Source organism: Nerophis lumbriciformis, linkage group LG32, assembly GCF_033978685.3.
Source record: "Nerophis lumbriciformis linkage group LG32, RoL_Nlum_v2.1, whole genome shotgun sequence".
Lineage (NCBI taxonomy): Eukaryota > Metazoa > Chordata > Actinopteri > Syngnathiformes > Syngnathidae > Nerophis > Nerophis lumbriciformis.
The window spans coordinates 6,083,180-6,100,704 of record NC_084579.2 but is presented as its reverse complement, the minus strand read 5'-3'; the positions used below and the strand labels follow the sequence as shown (position 1 = coordinate 6,100,704).

The 17,525-nt window shown below is 41.4% G+C and overlaps 2 protein-coding genes across 2 annotated transcripts in view; both read right to left on the bottom strand.

Moving 5' to 3' along the window:
* LOC133574516 (uncharacterized) overlaps positions 1 to 2,071 on the bottom strand; it is a 29,397-nt gene extending 27,326 nt beyond the window's left edge. Inside the window, exon 1 of the mRNA XM_072912035.1 lies at positions 226 to 2,071. Coding sequence (XP_072768136.1) covers positions 226 to 2,038 — 1,813 coding nt within the window. The 5' untranslated portion in view covers positions 2,039 to 2,071. The remainder of the gene's footprint in view (positions 1 to 225) is intronic.
* Positions 2,072 to 4,683: 2,612 nt separating this feature from the next.
* LOC133574517 (uncharacterized) lies at positions 4,684 to 17,313 on the bottom strand. Its single transcript, XM_072912034.1, has 6 exons — positions 17,054 to 17,313; positions 16,875 to 16,988; positions 16,680 to 16,789; positions 7,970 to 8,251; positions 4,817 to 7,891; positions 4,684 to 4,707 (listed from the first exon to the last, which is right to left on the bottom strand). Exons 1-6 carry the CDS (start codon positions 17,205 to 17,207, stop codon positions 4,684 to 4,686), a joined length of 3,759 nt encoding a protein of 1,252 aa, XP_072768135.1. The 5' UTR covers positions 17,208 to 17,313.
* Between the last annotated feature and the right edge of the window lie 212 nt (positions 17,314 to 17,525).

Sequence of the window (17,525 nt, the reverse complement as noted above, 5' to 3'; positions counted from 1 at the left end):
CAGAGGATGATGTTGGCCATTGAGAATAATTGGTGCTTGTCCCATCAGGATTGGTAGTTTCTGGTTGTGTTGAAGTTTTTGAAGGTGTCACAAGAGTTGTAAGTCTTCGTACATCAGTAATGGTTGTTTCTGGAGTCCGAGTTATTTGAGGAAGTGTTGGCCATTGAAAAGATTTGGTGCGTAGTACATTAGTACTGGTGGTTTCTGGTGGTGTACTTTCTGAAGGAGTCACACGAAATGTAGGGATACTTACATCAGTACTGGTTGTTTCTGATGTTTTTATTAATTCAGGGGATGTTGGCCATTGATAAGATATGGTGATTGGGACATTAGGACTGACTATTGCTGGTAAGGTAGTAGTCTCTGAGAGTGTCACACGATTTGTAGGGCTTCGTACATCAGTACTGGTTGTTTCTAGAGTTGTAGTTAATTCAGGAGGTTTTGTCCATTGAGAAGATTTGGTGCTTGGTACTTCAGGACTGGTTGTTTGTGTAAGAGTTGTTGATTCAGTAGATGTTGGCCAAATTGAAGATTTGGTGCTTGGTACATCATTAGCGGTTGTTTTTAGTGTTGCAGCTGTTGATTCAGGAGGCGCCGGCCCCTCAGAAGATTTGGTACTTGGTATGTCAGAACTGGTTGTTTCGGACATTTCTGAAGGCGTCACAAGCGGTGTAGGGCTTCCCTCGTCAGTACTGGTCATTTGGGTCGTAGTTATTTCAGGAGGTGTTGACCAATGAGAAGATTTGGTGCTTGCAACATCAACATTGGTTGTTTCTGGTTGTGTTGTAGTTTCTGAAGGTGTCACAAGAGTTGTAGGGCTTCGTACGTCAACTGTTATTACTGCCAACATATTAGTTGGTTCAGAAGGGCTTGGTACATCAGGACTGGTTGTTTCTGATGTTGTAGTTTTTGAAGGTGTCAAAAGCGTTGTCGGGCTTAGTACATCAGGACTGGTTATTACTGCCAACGTAATAGTTGGTCCAGAACTGGTTGTCATAAGAGGAATTGTACGGCCTGTTACATCAGGACTGGTTGTTTTTGATGGGTTAGTTGCTAATTCGGGGAGTGTTGACCAATGAGAAGATTTGGTGTTTGGTACATCATGACTGGTTGTTTCTGATTTAGTTATTAATTCACGAAATGTTGGCCATTGAGAAGATTTGGTGATTAGTACATCAGAACTGGTATTTTTGGAAGGTGTCACAAGCCTTGTTGGGCTTCGTACATTAGGACTGGTTACTCGTGCCAGCATAATAGCAGGTTCAGAGGTGGTTGTCAAAAGTGGAGTTGCGGGGCTTGTAATAGTTGTTGATTCAGAAGCTGTCGGCCAATTAGAAGATTTGGTGCTTATAACATCATGACCAGTTGTTTCCGGTGTTGTAGTTTCTGAAGGTGTCACAAGACTTCTAGTTCTTTGCACATCATAACTGGTTATTTCTGGCGTAGCAGCTGTTGATTTATGAGGCGTTGGCCAATTAGAAGATTTAGTGGTTAGTACATCATGACTGGTTGTTTCTGATATTGTTGTTGTTTCTGAAGGTATATCAAGAGTTGTAAGGCTTGGCACATCAGTACTGGTTGTTTCTGGTGTAACAGCTGTTGATTTAGGAAGTATTGGCCAATTAGAAGATTGGGTGCTTGGTACATCAGGACTCGTGGTTTTTGGTGATGTAGTGTTTGATTCAGACGGTGTCGGCCAATTAGAAGATTTGGTGCTTAGTACATCATGACTGGTCATTTCTGGTGTTGTAGTTTCTGAAAGTAAAACAAGAGTTGTAGGGACTTGCACATTAAGGCTTGTTGTTTCTGGCGTAGTAGCTGTTGATTCAGGAGATATTGGCCAATTAGAAGATTTGGTCCTTGGTGCATCAGGACTGGTTATTTCTGGTGTTGTAGTTGTTGATTCGAGAGGTGTCTGCCAATTAGAACTTTTGGTGCTTGGTATATCTGGATTGGTTGTTTCTGATGGTGTAGTTGTTAATTCAGTCGGTGTTGGCCAATTAGAAGATTTGGTGCTTTGTATCTCATGACTGGTCATTTTTGACGGTTGTGCAGTTTGTGAAGGTGTCACAAGAGTACTAGGGCTTCGCACATAAGTACTTGTGTCTGGTGTAGTAGCTGTTGGCCAATTGGAAGATTTGGTGCTTTGTATCTCATGACTGGTCATTTTTGACGGTTGTGCAGTTTGTGAAGGTGTCACAAGAGTATTAGGGCTTCGCACAAAAGTACTTGTGTCTGGTGTAGTAGCTGTTGATTCAGGAGTTATTGGCCAATTAGAAGTTTTGGTCCTTGGTGCATCAGGACTGGTTATTTCTGGTGTTGTAGTTGTTGATTCGAGAGGTGTCTGCCAATTAGAACTTTTGGTGCTTGGTATATCAGGATTGGTTGTTTCTGATGGTGTAGTTGTTAATTCAGTCGGTGTTGGCCAATTGGAAGATTTGGTGCTTTGTATCTCATGACTGGTCATTTTTGACAGTGATGCAGTTTCTGAAGGTGTCACAAGAGTATTAGGGCTTCGCACATAAGTACTTGTGTCTGGTGTAGTAGCTGTTGATTCAGGAGGTGTTGACCAATTGGAAGATTTGCTGCTTTGTAGAACAGGACTGGTTGTTGCTGCTGTTGATTGATGAGGCGTTGGCCAATTAGAAGATTTAGTGGTTAGTACATCATGACTGGTTGTTTCTGATATTGTTGTTGTTTCTGAAAGTATATCAAGAGTTGTAAGGCTTGGCACATCAGTACTGGTTGTTTCTGGTGTAACAGCTGTTGATTTAGGAAGTATTGGCCAATTAGAAGATTGGGTGCTTGGTACATCAGGACTCGTGCTTTTTGGTGTTGTAGTGTTTGATTCAGACGGTGTCGGCCAATTAGAAGATTTGGTGCTTAGTACATCATGACTGGTCATTTCTGGTGTTGTAGTTTCTGAAAGTAAAACAAGAGTTGTAGGGACTTGCACATTAAGGCTTGTTGTTTCTGGCGTAGTAGCAGTTGATTCAGGAGATATTGGCCAATTAGAAGATTTGGTCCTTGGTGCATCAGGACTGGTTATTTCTGGTGTTGTAGTTGTTGATTCGAGAGGTGTCTGCCAATTAGAACTTTTGGTGCTTGGTATATCAGGATTGGTTGTTTCTGATGGTGTAGTTAATTCAGTCGGTGTTGGCCAATTAGAAGATTTGGTGCTTTGTATCTCATGACTGGTCATTTTTGACGGTGATGCCGTTTCTGAAGGTGTCACAAGAGTATTAGGGCTTCGCACATAAGTACTTGTGTCTGGTGTAGTAGCTGTTGATTCAGGAGGTGTTGGCCAATTGGAAGATTTGGTGCTTTGTATCTCATGACTGGTCATTTTTGACGGTTGTGCAGTTTGTGAAGGTGTCACAAGAGTATTAGGGCTTCGCACATAAGTACTTGTGTCTGGTGTAGTAGCTGTTGATTCAGGAGTTATTGGCCAATTAGAAGTTTTGGTCCTTGGTGCATCAGGACTGGTTATTTCTGGTGTTGTAGTTGTTGATTCGAGAGGTGTCTGCCAATTAGAACTTTTGGTGCTTGGTATATCAGGATTGGTTGTTTCTGATGGTGTAGTTGTTAATTCAGTCGGTGTTGGCCAATTAGAAGATTTGGTGCTTTGTATCTCATGACTGGTCATTTTTGACGGTGATGCAGTTTCTGAAGGTGTCACAAGAGTATTAGGGCTTCGCACATAAGTACTTGTGTCTGGTGTAGTAGCTGTTGATTCAGGAGGTGTTGGCCAATTGGAAGATTTGGTGCTTTGTATCTCATGACTGGTCATTTTTGACGGTGGTGCAGTTTCTGAAGGTGTCACAAGAGTATTAGGGCTTCGCACATAAGTACTTGCGTCTGGTGTAGTAGCTGTTGATTCAGGAGTTATTGGCCAATTAGAAGTTTTGGTCCTTGGTGCATCAGGACTGGTTATTTCTGGTGTTGTAGTTGTTGATTCGAGAGGTGTCTGCCAATTAGAACTTTTGGTGCTTGGTATATCAGGATTGGTTGTTTCTGATGGTGTAGTTGTTAATTCAGTCGGTGTTGGCCAATTAGAAGATTTGGTGCTTTGTATCTCATGACTGGTCATTTTTGACGGTGGTGCAGTTTGTGAAGGTGTCACAAGAGTATTAGGGCTTCGCACATAAGTACTTGTGTCTGGTGTAGTAGCTGTTGATTCAGGAGATATTGGCCAATTAGAAGTTTTGGTCCTTGGTGCATCAGGACTGGTTATTTCTGGTGTTGTAGTTGTTGATTCGAGAGGTGTCTGCCAATTAGAACTTTTGGTGCTTGGTATATCAGGATTGGTTGTTTCTGATGGTGTAGTTAATTCAGTCGGTGTTGGCCAATTAGAAGATTTGGTGCTTTGTATCTCATGACTGGTCATTTTTGACAGTGATGCAGTTTCTGAAGGTGTCACAAGAGTATTAGGGCTTCGCACATAAGTACTTGTGTCTGGTGTAGTAGCTGTTGATTCAGGAGATATTGGCCAATTAGAAGTTTTGGTCCTTGGTGCATCAGGACTGGTTATTTCTGGTGTTGTAGTTGTTGATTCGAGAGGTGTCTGCCAATTAGAACTTTTGGTGCTTGGTATATCAGGATTGGTTGTTTCTGATGGTGTAGTTGTTAATTCAGTCGGTGTTGGCCAATTAGAAGATTTGGTGCTTTGTATCTCATGACTGGTCATTTTTGAAGGTGGTGCAGTTTCTGAAGGTGTCACAAGAGTATTAGGGCTTCGCACATAAGTACTTGTGTCTGGTGTAGTAGCTGTTGATTCAGGAGATATTGGCCAATTAGAAGTTTTGGTCCTTGGTGCATCAGGACTGGTTATTTCTGGTGTTGTAGTTGTTGATTCGAGAGGTGTCTGCCAATTAGAACTTTTGGTGCTTGGTATATCAGGATTGGTTGTTTCTGATGGTGTAGTTAATTCAGTCGGTGTTGGCCAATTAGAAGATTTGGTGCTTTGTATCTCATGACTGGTCATTTTTGACAGTGATGCAGTTTCTGAAGGTGTCACAAGAGTATTAGGGCTTCGCACATAAGTACTTGTGTCTGGTGTAGTAGCTGTTGATTCAGGAGATATTGGCCAATTAGAAGTTTTGGTCCTTGGTGCATCAGGACTGGTTATTTCTGGTGTTGTAGTTGTTGATTCGAGAGGTGTCTGCCAATTAGAACTTTTGGTGCTTGGTATATCAGGATTGGTTGTTTCTGATGGTGTAGTTGTTAATTCAGTCGGTGTTGGCCAATTAGAAGATTTGGTGCTTTGTATCTCATGACTGGTCATTTTTGAAGGTGGTGCAGTTTCTGAAGGTGTCACAAGAGTATTAGGGCTTCGCACATAAGTACTTGTGTCTGGTGTAGTAGCTGTTGATTCAGGAGGTGTTGGCCAATTAGAAGATTTGGTGCTTTGTATCTCATGACTGGTCATTTTTGACGGTGGTGCAGTTTGTGAAGGTGTCACAAGAGTATTAGGGCTTCGCACATAAGTACTTGTGTCTGGTGTAGTAGCTGTTGATTCAGGAGTTATTGGCCAATTAGAAGTTTTGGTCCTTGGTGCATCAGGACTGGTTATTTCTGGTGTTGTAGTTGTTGATTCGAGAGGTGTCTGCCAATTAGAACTTTTGGTGCTTGGTATATGAGGATTGGTTGTTTCTGATGGTGTAGTTGTTAATTCAGTCGGTGTTGGCCAATTAGAAGATTTGGTGCTTTGTATCTCATGACTGGTCATTTTTGACGGTGATGCAGTTTCTGAAGGTGTCACAAGAGTATTAGGGCTTCGCACATAAGTACTTGTGTCTGGTGTAGTAGCTGTTGATTCAGGAGGTGTTGGCCAATTGGAAGATTTGGTGCTTTGTATCTCATGACTGGTCATTTTTGACGGTTGTGCAGTTTGTGAAGGTGTCACAAGAGTATTAGGGCTTCGCACATAAGTACTTGTGTCTGGTGTAGTAGCTGTTGATTCAGGAGTTATTGGCCAATTAGAAGTTTTGGTCCTTGGTGCATCAGGACTGGTTATTTCTGGTGTTGTAGTTGTTGATTCGAGAGGTGTCTGCCAATTAGAACTTTTGGTGCTTGGTATATCAGGATTGGTTGTTTCTGATGGTGTAGTTGTTAATTCAGTCGGTGTTGGCCAATTAGAAGATTTGGTGCTTTGTATCTCATGACTGGTCATTTTTGACGGTGGTGCAGTTTCTGAAGGTGTCACAAGAGTATTAGGGCTTCGCACATAAGTACTTGTGTCTGGTGTAGTAGCTGTTGATTCAGGAGGTGTTGGCCAATTGGAAGATTTGCTGCTTTGTATCTCATGACTGGTCATTTTTGACGGTGGTGCAGTTTGTGAAGGTGTCACAAGAGTATTAGGGCTTCGCACATAAGTACTTGTGTCTGGTGTAGTAGCTGTTGATTCAGGAGTTATTGGCCAATTAGAAGTTTTGGTCCTTGGTGCATCAGGACTGGTTATTTCTGGTGTTGTAGTTGTTGATTCGAGAGGTGTCTGCCAATTAGAACTTTTGGTGCTTGGTATATCAGGATTGGTTGTTTCTGATGGTGTAGTTGTTATTTCAGTCGGTGTTGGCCAATTAGAAGATTTGGTGCTTTGTGATGCAGTTTCTGAAGGTGTCACAAGAGTATTAGGGCTTCGCACATAAGTACTTGTGTCTGGTGTAGTAGCTGTTGATTCAGGAGTTGTTGGCCAATTGGAAGATTTGGTGCTTTGTATCTCATGACTGGTCATTTTTGACGGTGGTGCAGTTTGTGAAGGTGTCACAAGAGTATTAGGGCTTCGCACATAAGTACTTGTGTCTGGTGTAGTAGCTGTTGATTCAGGAGTTATTGGCCAATTAGAAGTTTTGGTCCTTGGTGCATCAGGACTGGTTATTTCTGGTGTTGTAGTTGTTGATTCGAGAGGTGTCTGCCAATTAGAACTTTTGGTGCTTGGTATATCAGGATTGGTTGTTTCTGATGGTGTAGTTGTTAATTCAGTCGGTGTTGGCCAATTAGAAGATTTGGTGCTTTGTATCTCATGACTGGTCATTTTTGACGGTGATGCAGTTTCTGAAGGTGTCACAAGAGTATTAGGGCTTCGCACATAAGTACTTGTGTCTGGTGTAGTAGCTGTTGATTCAGTCGGTGTTGGCCAATTGGAAGATTTGCTGCTTTGTAGAACAGGACTGGTTGTTGCTGCTGTTGTTGATTGATGAGGCGTTGGCCAATTAGAAGATTTGGTGCTTGGTACAACAGGACTGTTTTTTTCTGGTGGAGTAGTTCTTGATTCAGATGTTGGCCAATTAGAAGATTCATATGTTGGCCAATCAAAATATTGGATGCTTGGTACATCATGAGTAGCACAACTACTCAGCGCCACAGAAGTAGAAGCCATTGCTGCTGAGGGGCACAGGGCGACAGGGGTAATTGCAGGCAGAATTTGACATAGATTCGTAGTAGTGGTATGTGTTGATGCTGGGGGTGAACAGGTGCCAGTGAACAGACTTGTGCTTGCAGTTGAGGTAGTTGCGGCACAGGCCACTTCAGGCGAAGTGTCAATTTTGCCCAAAGGAGTTGGTGTAAGGCTAGCAGGCATTTGATCACATGTTGTGTCGCCTGTATTGTCTACAGTATATGGCCGTTGAGGAATTTCATCATAACCCCACAACTCAAAGATATGGGCATCGTCATGTGACACCCGTGTTACAGGGGTCGCACATGCTTGCGTTTCTGGGTTGTAAGTTTCAACATTCCTGGCCTCGACACCTCCTCGTTCATGCATGTGAAGTTGCTGCACAGATCTTGGCTGACGTGTTCGTCCACTTTGTGTGGTTGCGTTGTTACAAGCTGCCAGCATGGTGGACATGTCCCCGAGAGAGTCCAAAAGAATCATTTCCATAATGGAACTCTGGAAAACAAAAATAACCAACATTCTAGTTTCATGTAATCCTTCCACTGACTAGATCTTATTTTGGACTTTCCTTACCATATTAGCTGGTGTAGAGATCTGCACAAACACAGCACCTGCATTAGACGTGCTGATCGTAGTGCGGATGTCACCGTCATTTCCCAGATCTTTAACCCTTATCAATTTGGTCCCCATAGGCACTTTGACAATTATTTGTGTTGGGCTGCACAGGACCAATGGCGGTGTCAGTTTCACGGCGGTGGCAGGATTCTCACAGGAAGCCACACCTATGATGTTAGTCTGCAGCAGACTGTCAAAATAATGGACTTCCAGCTGGTGAAAATGTCTTCCATTTGACACCTGTCAGGAGTGTTAGAAATAAGGTTAGGGTTAATATACTGTATGTCACTTTGGATAAAAGCGTCTGCCAAATACTTCAACATAAACATATATAAACACCTGAAAGTCTTCATATCAGCTAAAACCACCAATCTGTTTCACTGGATTTCGAATAAAACCAAATTCTGCCTTACCCAACAATGTTAGTATTTGAATATTGTTACTTGAAGACTTACTCCTGGTTACAATTATACGGTTAAGAAAGTATTGTCTTATACTTTGCCTAAAATGAGAATGCATCATAATCAGTGGCAGCAGGTGAATTTTGTTTTAGGTGGGGCTAAAAGTTTGTAAACCAAACCCCTGTAGGGGCGTCATCCTCCCCCAGAAGATTTTTGTGATTTTCACATACAAATATTGAAGATCTTTGCCTCTTCTCAACTCTTTGGTAATATTTTCATAAAATACAACCAATAGTACATTAATGTTAAATCTTACTTGTGAAAAGTAATCCCCCGATTCCTATTTTCAACAGTCCGCTCATTTGAGCAGGAAAACGCTGAACACCATCTTTGTTTTCTACCTGTCAACTGTCAGTTTAGGCTGCTCGCCGGCTCCTCATCACCACTTCAAGATGGCGGCCAAATTGCTCGAGTCACAGCAACCAATGCTGCGTCTACTTATAAGATGTCTATGGTTAGAACGTCATTGCAAACACGGCAATATGTTGCGTCCACTGCAGTTCGCTACCTTATTCATACTTTTTGTCAAGTGATTTTTTTTAAGCAGGGTTGCATGAGGTACCTACACATAACGTTACGTTAGTCAATGTATCACACACAGTAACATTACGTTAGTCAATGTATCACACACAGTAACATAACATTAGACAGCGGTCAGCAGCACCGTGTATTTTAGCCACCTACAAAAAGACAGTCAAATAAAGGTCAGTTGAAATGTATACTATATTAATATATATACATATTGCATAGGGCCCTGACATCTAAAAAGTACAACTCTGTTCATTGTTATGTTCATGTATTTGTTATGTTTTTCATGTGTACGCACACAAACACACAGTATGAGATGAGATCAATGAGATAAGGTAAGAACAGAATAGAAACTGCTGTGGAACTAGTTACAATGCAATATGCCATGGAAATACAAACCCCGTTTCCATATGAGTTGGGAAATTGTGTTACAAGTAAATATAAACGGAATACAATGATTTGCAAATCATTTTCAACCCATATTCAGTTGAATGCACTACAAAGACAACATATTTGATGTTCAAACTCAAACTTTATTTTTTTTTTTTTAAATAATTAACTTAGAATTTCATGGCTGCAACACGTGTCAAAGTAGTTGGGAAAGGGCATGTTCACCACTGTGTTACATGGCCTTTCCTTTTAACAACACTCAGTAAACGTTTGGGAACTGAGGAGACACATTTTTTAAGCTTCTTAGGTGGAATTCTTTCCCATTCTTGCTTGATGTACAGCTTAAGTTGTTCAACAGTCCGGGGGTCTCCGTTGTGGTATTTTAGGCTTCATAATGCGCCACACATTTTCAATGGGAGACAGGTCTGGACTACAGGCAGGCCAGTCTAGTACCCACACTCTTTTACTATGAAGTCACGTTGATGTAACACGTGGCTTGGCATGGTCTTGCTAAAATAAGCAGGGGCGTCCATGGTAACGTTGCTTGGATGGCAACATATGTTGCTCCAAAACCTGTATGTACCTTTCAGCATTAATGGCGCCTTCACAGATGTGTAAGTTACCCATGTCTTGGGCACTAATACACCCCCATACCATCACAGATGCTGGCTTTTCAACTTTGCGCCTATAACAATCCGGATGGTTCTTTTCCTCTTTGGTCCGGAGGACACGACGTCCACAGTTTCCAAAAACAATTTTGAAATGTGGACTCGTCAGACCACAGAACACTTTTTCACTTTGTATCAGTCCATCTTAGATGAGCTCAGGCCCAGCGAAGCAGACGGCATTTCTGGGTGTTGTTGATAAACGGTTTTTGCCTTGCATAGGAGAGTTTTAACTTGCACTTACAGATGTAGCGACCAACTGTAGTTACTGACAGTGGTTTTCTGAAGTGTTCCTGAGCCCACCCATGTGGTGATATCCTTTACACACTGATATCGCTTGTTGATGCAGTACAGCCTGAGGGATCGAAGGTCACGGGCTTAGCTGCTTACGTGCAGTGATTTCTCCAGATTCTCTGAACCCTTTGATGATATTGCGGACCGTAGATGGTGAAATCCCTAAATTCCTTGCAATAGCTGGTTGGGAAAGGTTTTTCTTAAACTGTTCAACAATTTGCTCACGCATTTGTTGACAAAGTGGTGACCCTCGCCCCATCCTTGTTTGTGAATGACTGAGCATTTCATGGAATCTACTTTTATACCCAATCATGGCACCCACCTGTTCCCAATTTGCCTGTCCACCTGTGGGATGTTCCAAATAAGTGTTTGATGAGCATTCCTCAACTTTATCAGTATTTATTGCCACCTTTCCCAACTTCTTTGTCACGTGTTGCTGGCATCAAATTCTAAACTTAATGATTTGCAAAAAAAAAAAAAGTTTATCAGTTTGAACATCAAATATGTTGTCTTTGTAGCATATTCAACTGAATATGGGTTGAAAATAATTTTCAAATCATTGTATTCCGTTTATATTTACATCTAACACAATTTCCCAACTCATATGGAAACGGGGTTTGTACAATCTTAACACTTTTATACAAATAAGTACAGTTGCACTTGTTTTTGCAAATGTGTTTATTCTGTAAAGGAATGAGTTAAACTATTACAATGACTGGTTAATAGTGCTATTATGAAGTGCAAGGTCAGCACTATTTTTTTTCCTGCAAATTCAAATGCACTTGTTTTAATAAATAAATACAGCGTTTTAAAAGCATACACAATCTGTGTAAAAATATTAGTCTGTGGTTAAAAGGAGTTGAAAGGACTCGAAACTCAAAATGCAGGACTCGGGACTTGACTTGAGACTTTCCAGTCTTGACTTTGGACTTGACAGAGGACTTGCCTGTCTTGACTCGGGACTTGAGAGCAAAGACTTGAGACTCACTTGTGACTTGCAAAGCAATGCCTTGGTCCCACCTCTGCTACACACTACTTTTGAATTCATTATTGGGTTTTGCGTATACAATGCAGTTAATCGTGATTAATCTGAGAAATCGTGCGATTAATTCTGATTAAAATGTTTAATCGTTGCCCAGCCCTAATATATATATATATATATATATATATATATATATATATATATATATATATATATATATATATATATATATAACAGTGACGTGCAGTCACTAGAGGCAGGTGAGGCCGAAAAATGCTCAGAGCCAATCAGAAGTATAGCAGGGCGGGTCATCGTCAATATGTATCAAGATTGTTATAGGCGCAAAGTTTTCATTTCTTCTTGAACATTTGTTTTCTAATTTATGGAATTTCTTTTGATTCAGCCATAAAATTAATGAAATAATCTTTGAATTTTGTTTTTAAAATGTTAAAAATAGCCTTTTAATAATGTATTCTGAAACAGTTTAAAATAATCAGAGAACTGACTAACACTGACCCTACACAACTATGTTGCACAATTAAGTCTTTTTTTTTTTTTATAGCGAAAGAGGTCATTTCAACAGGTACAGCATCCTATGTCATATCTACAGGTAAAAGCCAGTAAATTAGAATATTTTGAAAAACTTGATTTATTTCAGTAATTGCATTCAAAAGGTGTAACTTGTACATTATATTTATTCATTGCACACAGACTGATGCATTCAAATGTTTATTTCATTTAATTTTGATGATTTGAAGTGGCAACAAATGAAAATCCAAAATTCCGTGTGTCACAAAATTAGAATATTACTTAAGGCTAATACAAAAAAGGGAGTTTTAGAAATGTTGGCCAACTGAAAAGTATGAAAATGAAAAATATGAGCATGTACAATACTCAATACTTGGTTGGAGCTCCTTTTGCCTCAATTACTGCGTTAATGCGGCGTGGCATGGAGTCGATGAGTTTCTGGCACTGCTCAGGTGTTATGAGAGCCCAGGTTGCTCTGATAGTGGCCTTCAACTCTTCTGCGTTTTTGGGTCTGGCATTCTGCATCTTCCTTTTCACAATACCCCACAGATTTTCTATGGGGCTAAGGTCAGGGGAGTTGGCGGGCCAATTTAGAACAGAAATACCATGGTCCGTAAACCAGGCACGGGTAGATTTTGCGCTGTGTGCAGGCGCCAAGTCCTGTTGGAACTTGAAATCTCCATCTCCATAGAGCAGGTCAGCAGCAGGAAGCATGAAGTGCTCTAAAACTTGCTGGTAGACGGCTGCGTTGACCCTGGATCTCAGGAAACAGAGTGGACCGACACCAGCAGATGACATGGCACCCCAAACCATCACCCAACCATGCAAATTTTGCATTTCCTTTGGAAATCGAGGTCCCAGAGTCTGGAGGAAGACAGGAGAGGCACAGGATCCACGTTGCCTGAAGTCTAGTGTAAAGTTTCCACCATCAGTGATGGTTTGGGGTGCCATGTCATCTGCTGGTGTCGGTCCACTCTGTTTCCTGAGATCCAGGGTCAACGCAGCCGTCTACCAGCAAGTTTTAGAGCACTTCATGCTTCCTGCTGCTGACCTGCTCTATGGAGATGGAGATTTCAAGTTCCAACAGGACTTGGCGCCTGCACACAGCGAGAAATCTACCCGTGCCTGGTTTACGGACCATGGTATTTCTGTTCAAAATTGGCCCGCCAACTCCCCTGACCTTAGCCCCATAGAAAATCTGTGGGGTATTGTGAAAAGGAAGATGCAGAATGCCAGACCCAAAAACGCAGAAGAGTTGAAGGCCACTATCAGAGCAACCTGGGCTCTCATAACACCTGAGCAGTGCCAGAAACTCATCGACTCCATGCCACGCCGCATTAACGCAGTAATTGAGGCAAAAGGAGCTCCAACCAAGTATTGAGTATTGAACATGCTCATATTTTTCATTTTCATACTTTTCAGTTGGCCAACATTTCTAAAAATCCCTTTTTTGTATTAGCCTTAAGTAATATTCTAATTTTGTGACACACGGAATTTTGGATTTTCATTTGTTGCCACTTCAAATCATCAAAATTAAATGAAATAAACATTTGAATGCATCAGTCTGTGTGCAATGAATAAATATAATGTACAAGTTACACCTTTTGAATGCAATTACTGAAATAAATCAAGTTTTTCAAAATATTCTAATTTACTGGCTTTTACCTGTACATGTAATAAGATTTGTAACAAGGCAAACCGTTTGTAAATTGGTCGAAAATCGAGCAAGTTATGGTAATTTAATTGGTACATGTACCATTGACATCAATGTAATGATTGAGGCTAGATGTCCGAGGTAAGATGGCTACATTGTTGCTACGCTGGAGAATGATTGGTCATATGAAAAATGCTCAGAGCCAATCAGAAAGGAGGGGCCGTCTAAGCATAAAGTGCCAAAAAGAAACATAACAGCGCGAGGAGAGATGCCAGGAGTACACAGAGAGCGCACAGACCGAGACGGCGCGTGCAGAAAGGCACCGTGCGCGCACAAAAAGACACCACACGAGCGCAAAAGGGTGTCACGCGCGCACGAAGTGGAGAATCAGCGCGCGATAACAGTTTTTATGCGCTCTGATTTTTGGCACTAATGTGACGCCATATCTTTCCTCTCAGATTCAGACAGGACTGAGCAGGTGATCAGAGGACCACTGTCTATTAAGGAGAACTTTTCATTCCCCAAACGGCATGATGGCCGAAGTTGTCATTATCATTATACCTACAGACAGCTAGTCAATGGGGAAAAAGTCAAGCGTAGCTGGCTGACTTATTCAAGAAGTAAAGATGCAGTCTATTGCTTTTGCTGCAAATTATTTTCCAAAAAGTCCTTAAAACTGGCAGCCGAGGGACAGCGGGATTGGGTCAACATAGGTGCACTGCTGAAACAGCATGAAAACAGTGAAGATCATTGTAGCAACATGGTGAAATGGAAGGAATTTGCCTTGCGTCTTTCAAAGGGGAAAACTATTGATGAATTTAACTTCAGTAGACTGCGCTCTCTTTGTACAAAGTAAACATTAAATATGAACAGTTAACTAAAAATATAAACTAGTAATTAAAGACTAATATGTACAAGACTGATGAGACAAGATGACACTTTTACTGAAAATACAAAGCTTTATCACTTGGACTGTTCAAACCCAGGCCACTCTTGTAGCTGAATGTTTTCTACATTTTAACAGAGGTGGGTAGTAACGCGCTACATTTACTCAGTTACATCTACTTGAGTAACTTTTGGGATAAATTGTACTTCTAAGAGTAGTTTTAATGCAACATACTTTTACTTTCACTTGAGTATATTTATAGAGAAGGAACGCTACTTTTACTCCGCTACTTTTATCTACATTCAGCTCGCTACTAATTTTTATCGATCTGTTAATGCACGCTTTGTTTGTTTTGGTCTGTCAGACAGACCTTCATAGTGCCTGCGTTTCAACAAATACAGTCACTGGTGACGTTCACTCCGTTCCACCAATCAGATGCAGTCACTGGTGACGTTGGACCAATCAAACAGAGCCAGGTGGTCACATGACCTGACTTAAACAAGTTGAAAAACTTATTGGGGTGTTACCATTTAGTGGTCAATTGTACGGAATATGTACTGTACTGTGCAATCTACTAATACAAGTTCCAATCAATCAATCAAAAGTGTGAAGGAAAAAAGACCATTTTTTATTTCAACCGTACACCCCGTCAAAAGCCTAAAGACTGACTGCACAGTTCCTGTCCCCACAATAAAAGTGCCGCTCCATCGCGCCTGCGCTTTCTAAACAAGAGTCTCCGAAAGCCTGCGCAAACAAGCTAGCAAGCTACGGAGTTTGCCGCCAATGTATTTCTTGTAAAGTGTATACAAACGAATATGGAAGCTGGACATATAAGATGCCAAAAACCAACCACTTTCATGTGGTATTAGACAAAGGAGGAACTTTTTTTCTCCTCCATTTGAAAACGTGGACGCTATCATCACTACTGTCTGATTACAATCAATGCAAGTCATCAGAATCAGGTAATACACCAACTTATATTCTTGTCTTCATGAAAGAAAGGAATCTATATGTGTTAAACATGCATGTATATTCATTAAAACACTATTAACATGTAAACAAAAACGGCAAAATAAATAAAATAAAAAAAAAATAAAAAAAATATATATATATATATATATATGGGGTGGGGGGCGTGGTCGGGGGTGGGGGCGTGGTTAAGAGGGGAGGTGTATATTGACATACATACATACATATATATATATACATATATATATATATATATATATATATATATATATATATATATGTATGTATATTGACATACATACATACATACATATATATATACATGTATGTATGTATGTCAATATACACCTCCCCTCTTAACCACGCCCCCGCCCACAACCACGCCACAGTCCCACCCCCGACCACGCCCCCCACCCCATATATATATATATATATATATATATATATATATATATATATATATATATATATATATACATCCTGAAAATATGCAAACAAAACTGTTTAGATAATTGATACTTCAAACTTGCATAAATAAATCTTAAGGATATAATATAACTTGGCTTCTGAGAGCTTCAAAATGTAATGAATAAAATGCTAAAGTTGTTGATAAACAAGCAATTATTTTAATAATTAAATATGGTCATTTTAAATGAATTATTATGATCATTTAAAATTCATTATTTCATATATGTTTATTTTAATGTATAATTCTATGGCTGGATGTAATAAGGAGTCAGAAAAAATACAAATAAAAATACAATTAATTTTGATGTTTTTAGCAAAATATAGTAAAAATGTATTTAGTTTTTTTTGTAATTAATAAATATATTTATTTTTAGGTAAGATAAACATAATAATACAATGTATCTCTAGTCTGGATGATTTAGTTCTTGTCACCCTGTTGTCCTCCTGTCATAAAAAAGGGCTGTCCTCACTCAGGTCCGGCTGAAAATCGGGAGATTTTCGGGACAATATTTGTCCCGGGAGGTTTTCGGGAGAGGTGCTGAATTTCGGGAGTCTCCCGGAAAATTCGGGAGGGTTGGCAAGTATGATTTTATCTAACTCATGCTTTCACTTTTCATCTCAATTCATTCACTTGCTCATTTAGTGACGGGTGGTGATTTGCGTTGAGGTCTATAAGGAGATGACCCGTCAATCACCCGCGTGGCCGATTGTCAACGCCCCCTTGACATACAGTGGCCACTTCATTAGGCACAGTCGTCGCAAAGGAGTTGACGTGTGACTGACAGCTATGATCAAAGCGATGACGGCGGTGTACCTAATGCAGTGGGCGTGCATGCCTCTTACCGTGGCGTGCAGGTGACAGCTGCTGTACGGCAGCTTGAGCAGCAGCCACGGACCGAAACTCCGAACAGAAGCCGCGCATGCGTCGTGCAGCGCCAGCAGCCTCCTCCCGTCTGCACACACACACACACACACAGACCATACACGCACGTGAACGCGCGTACGTCGGCGTGCACCCGCGCGTCCGCGGTCACTCACCTGGGAGGCGCGCTTTGGAGTGTCGGATGAGGGACACGCGCACAGAAAGCGTCGTGTCGCCGCAACGGAACCGCGGCCGACCCAAGTCCAAAGCGCCTCCTGCGCGTCCTGACACTGAAACACAGAGTGAGTCAAACTTCCGGGTTCGGACCTGAACACTCTGTGGAGCGGTCTCTTACCTGCCAGGAACTTCCACACGGGGGCCGGGAAGAATCCCGCGTCTGGACATCCGTGGACGTCACCGTTTGTCCCGGTGTGTGTCTGACCGAGGCGGGCTAGAGTCACCAAGGTGACCCAAACCCAAACCGCAATCCACTCGGGAGGCCCCGACATGGTCCTGGCCCGATCCTGGTCCAGTCCAATGCGGGCGGGTCCAAAACGGTTCTGTACGTTCCGAGCTGGCAAGAATTGCCAGAAAAGAAAACGGGCTTGAGAAAGTCGAGCTCACCTGAGATTGATATAAACTCCTCTCGCCGGTGATTGGATAATTAGAACCGGAAGTCAGCGTTCACTCCAGGTGGGCGCAATTGACCTGGCTCCTCCCACAAGCAGCACTTGGCAGCCACTTGTTTAGGTACACCATTTAATAAGATGCAATAATCAACACCTTATGTGCAGTTTTGCTGTATAATATACAATATTACTCTTTGA

Coding starts and splice junctions, on each gene's coding strand:
- LOC133574517 (XM_072912034.1), bottom strand. CDS start 17,207: ATGTCGGGGCCTCCCGAGTGGATTGCGGTTTGGGTTTGGGTCACCTTG. Junction 8,252..16,679: donor GCTGTCACCTGCACGCCACG/GTAAGAGGCATG, acceptor CACTCCTGACAG/GTGTCAAATGGAAGACATTT. Junction 7,892..7,969: donor TCTCTACACCAGCTAATATG/GTAAGGAAAGTC, acceptor TTTGTTTTCCAG/AGTTCCATTATGGAAATGAT.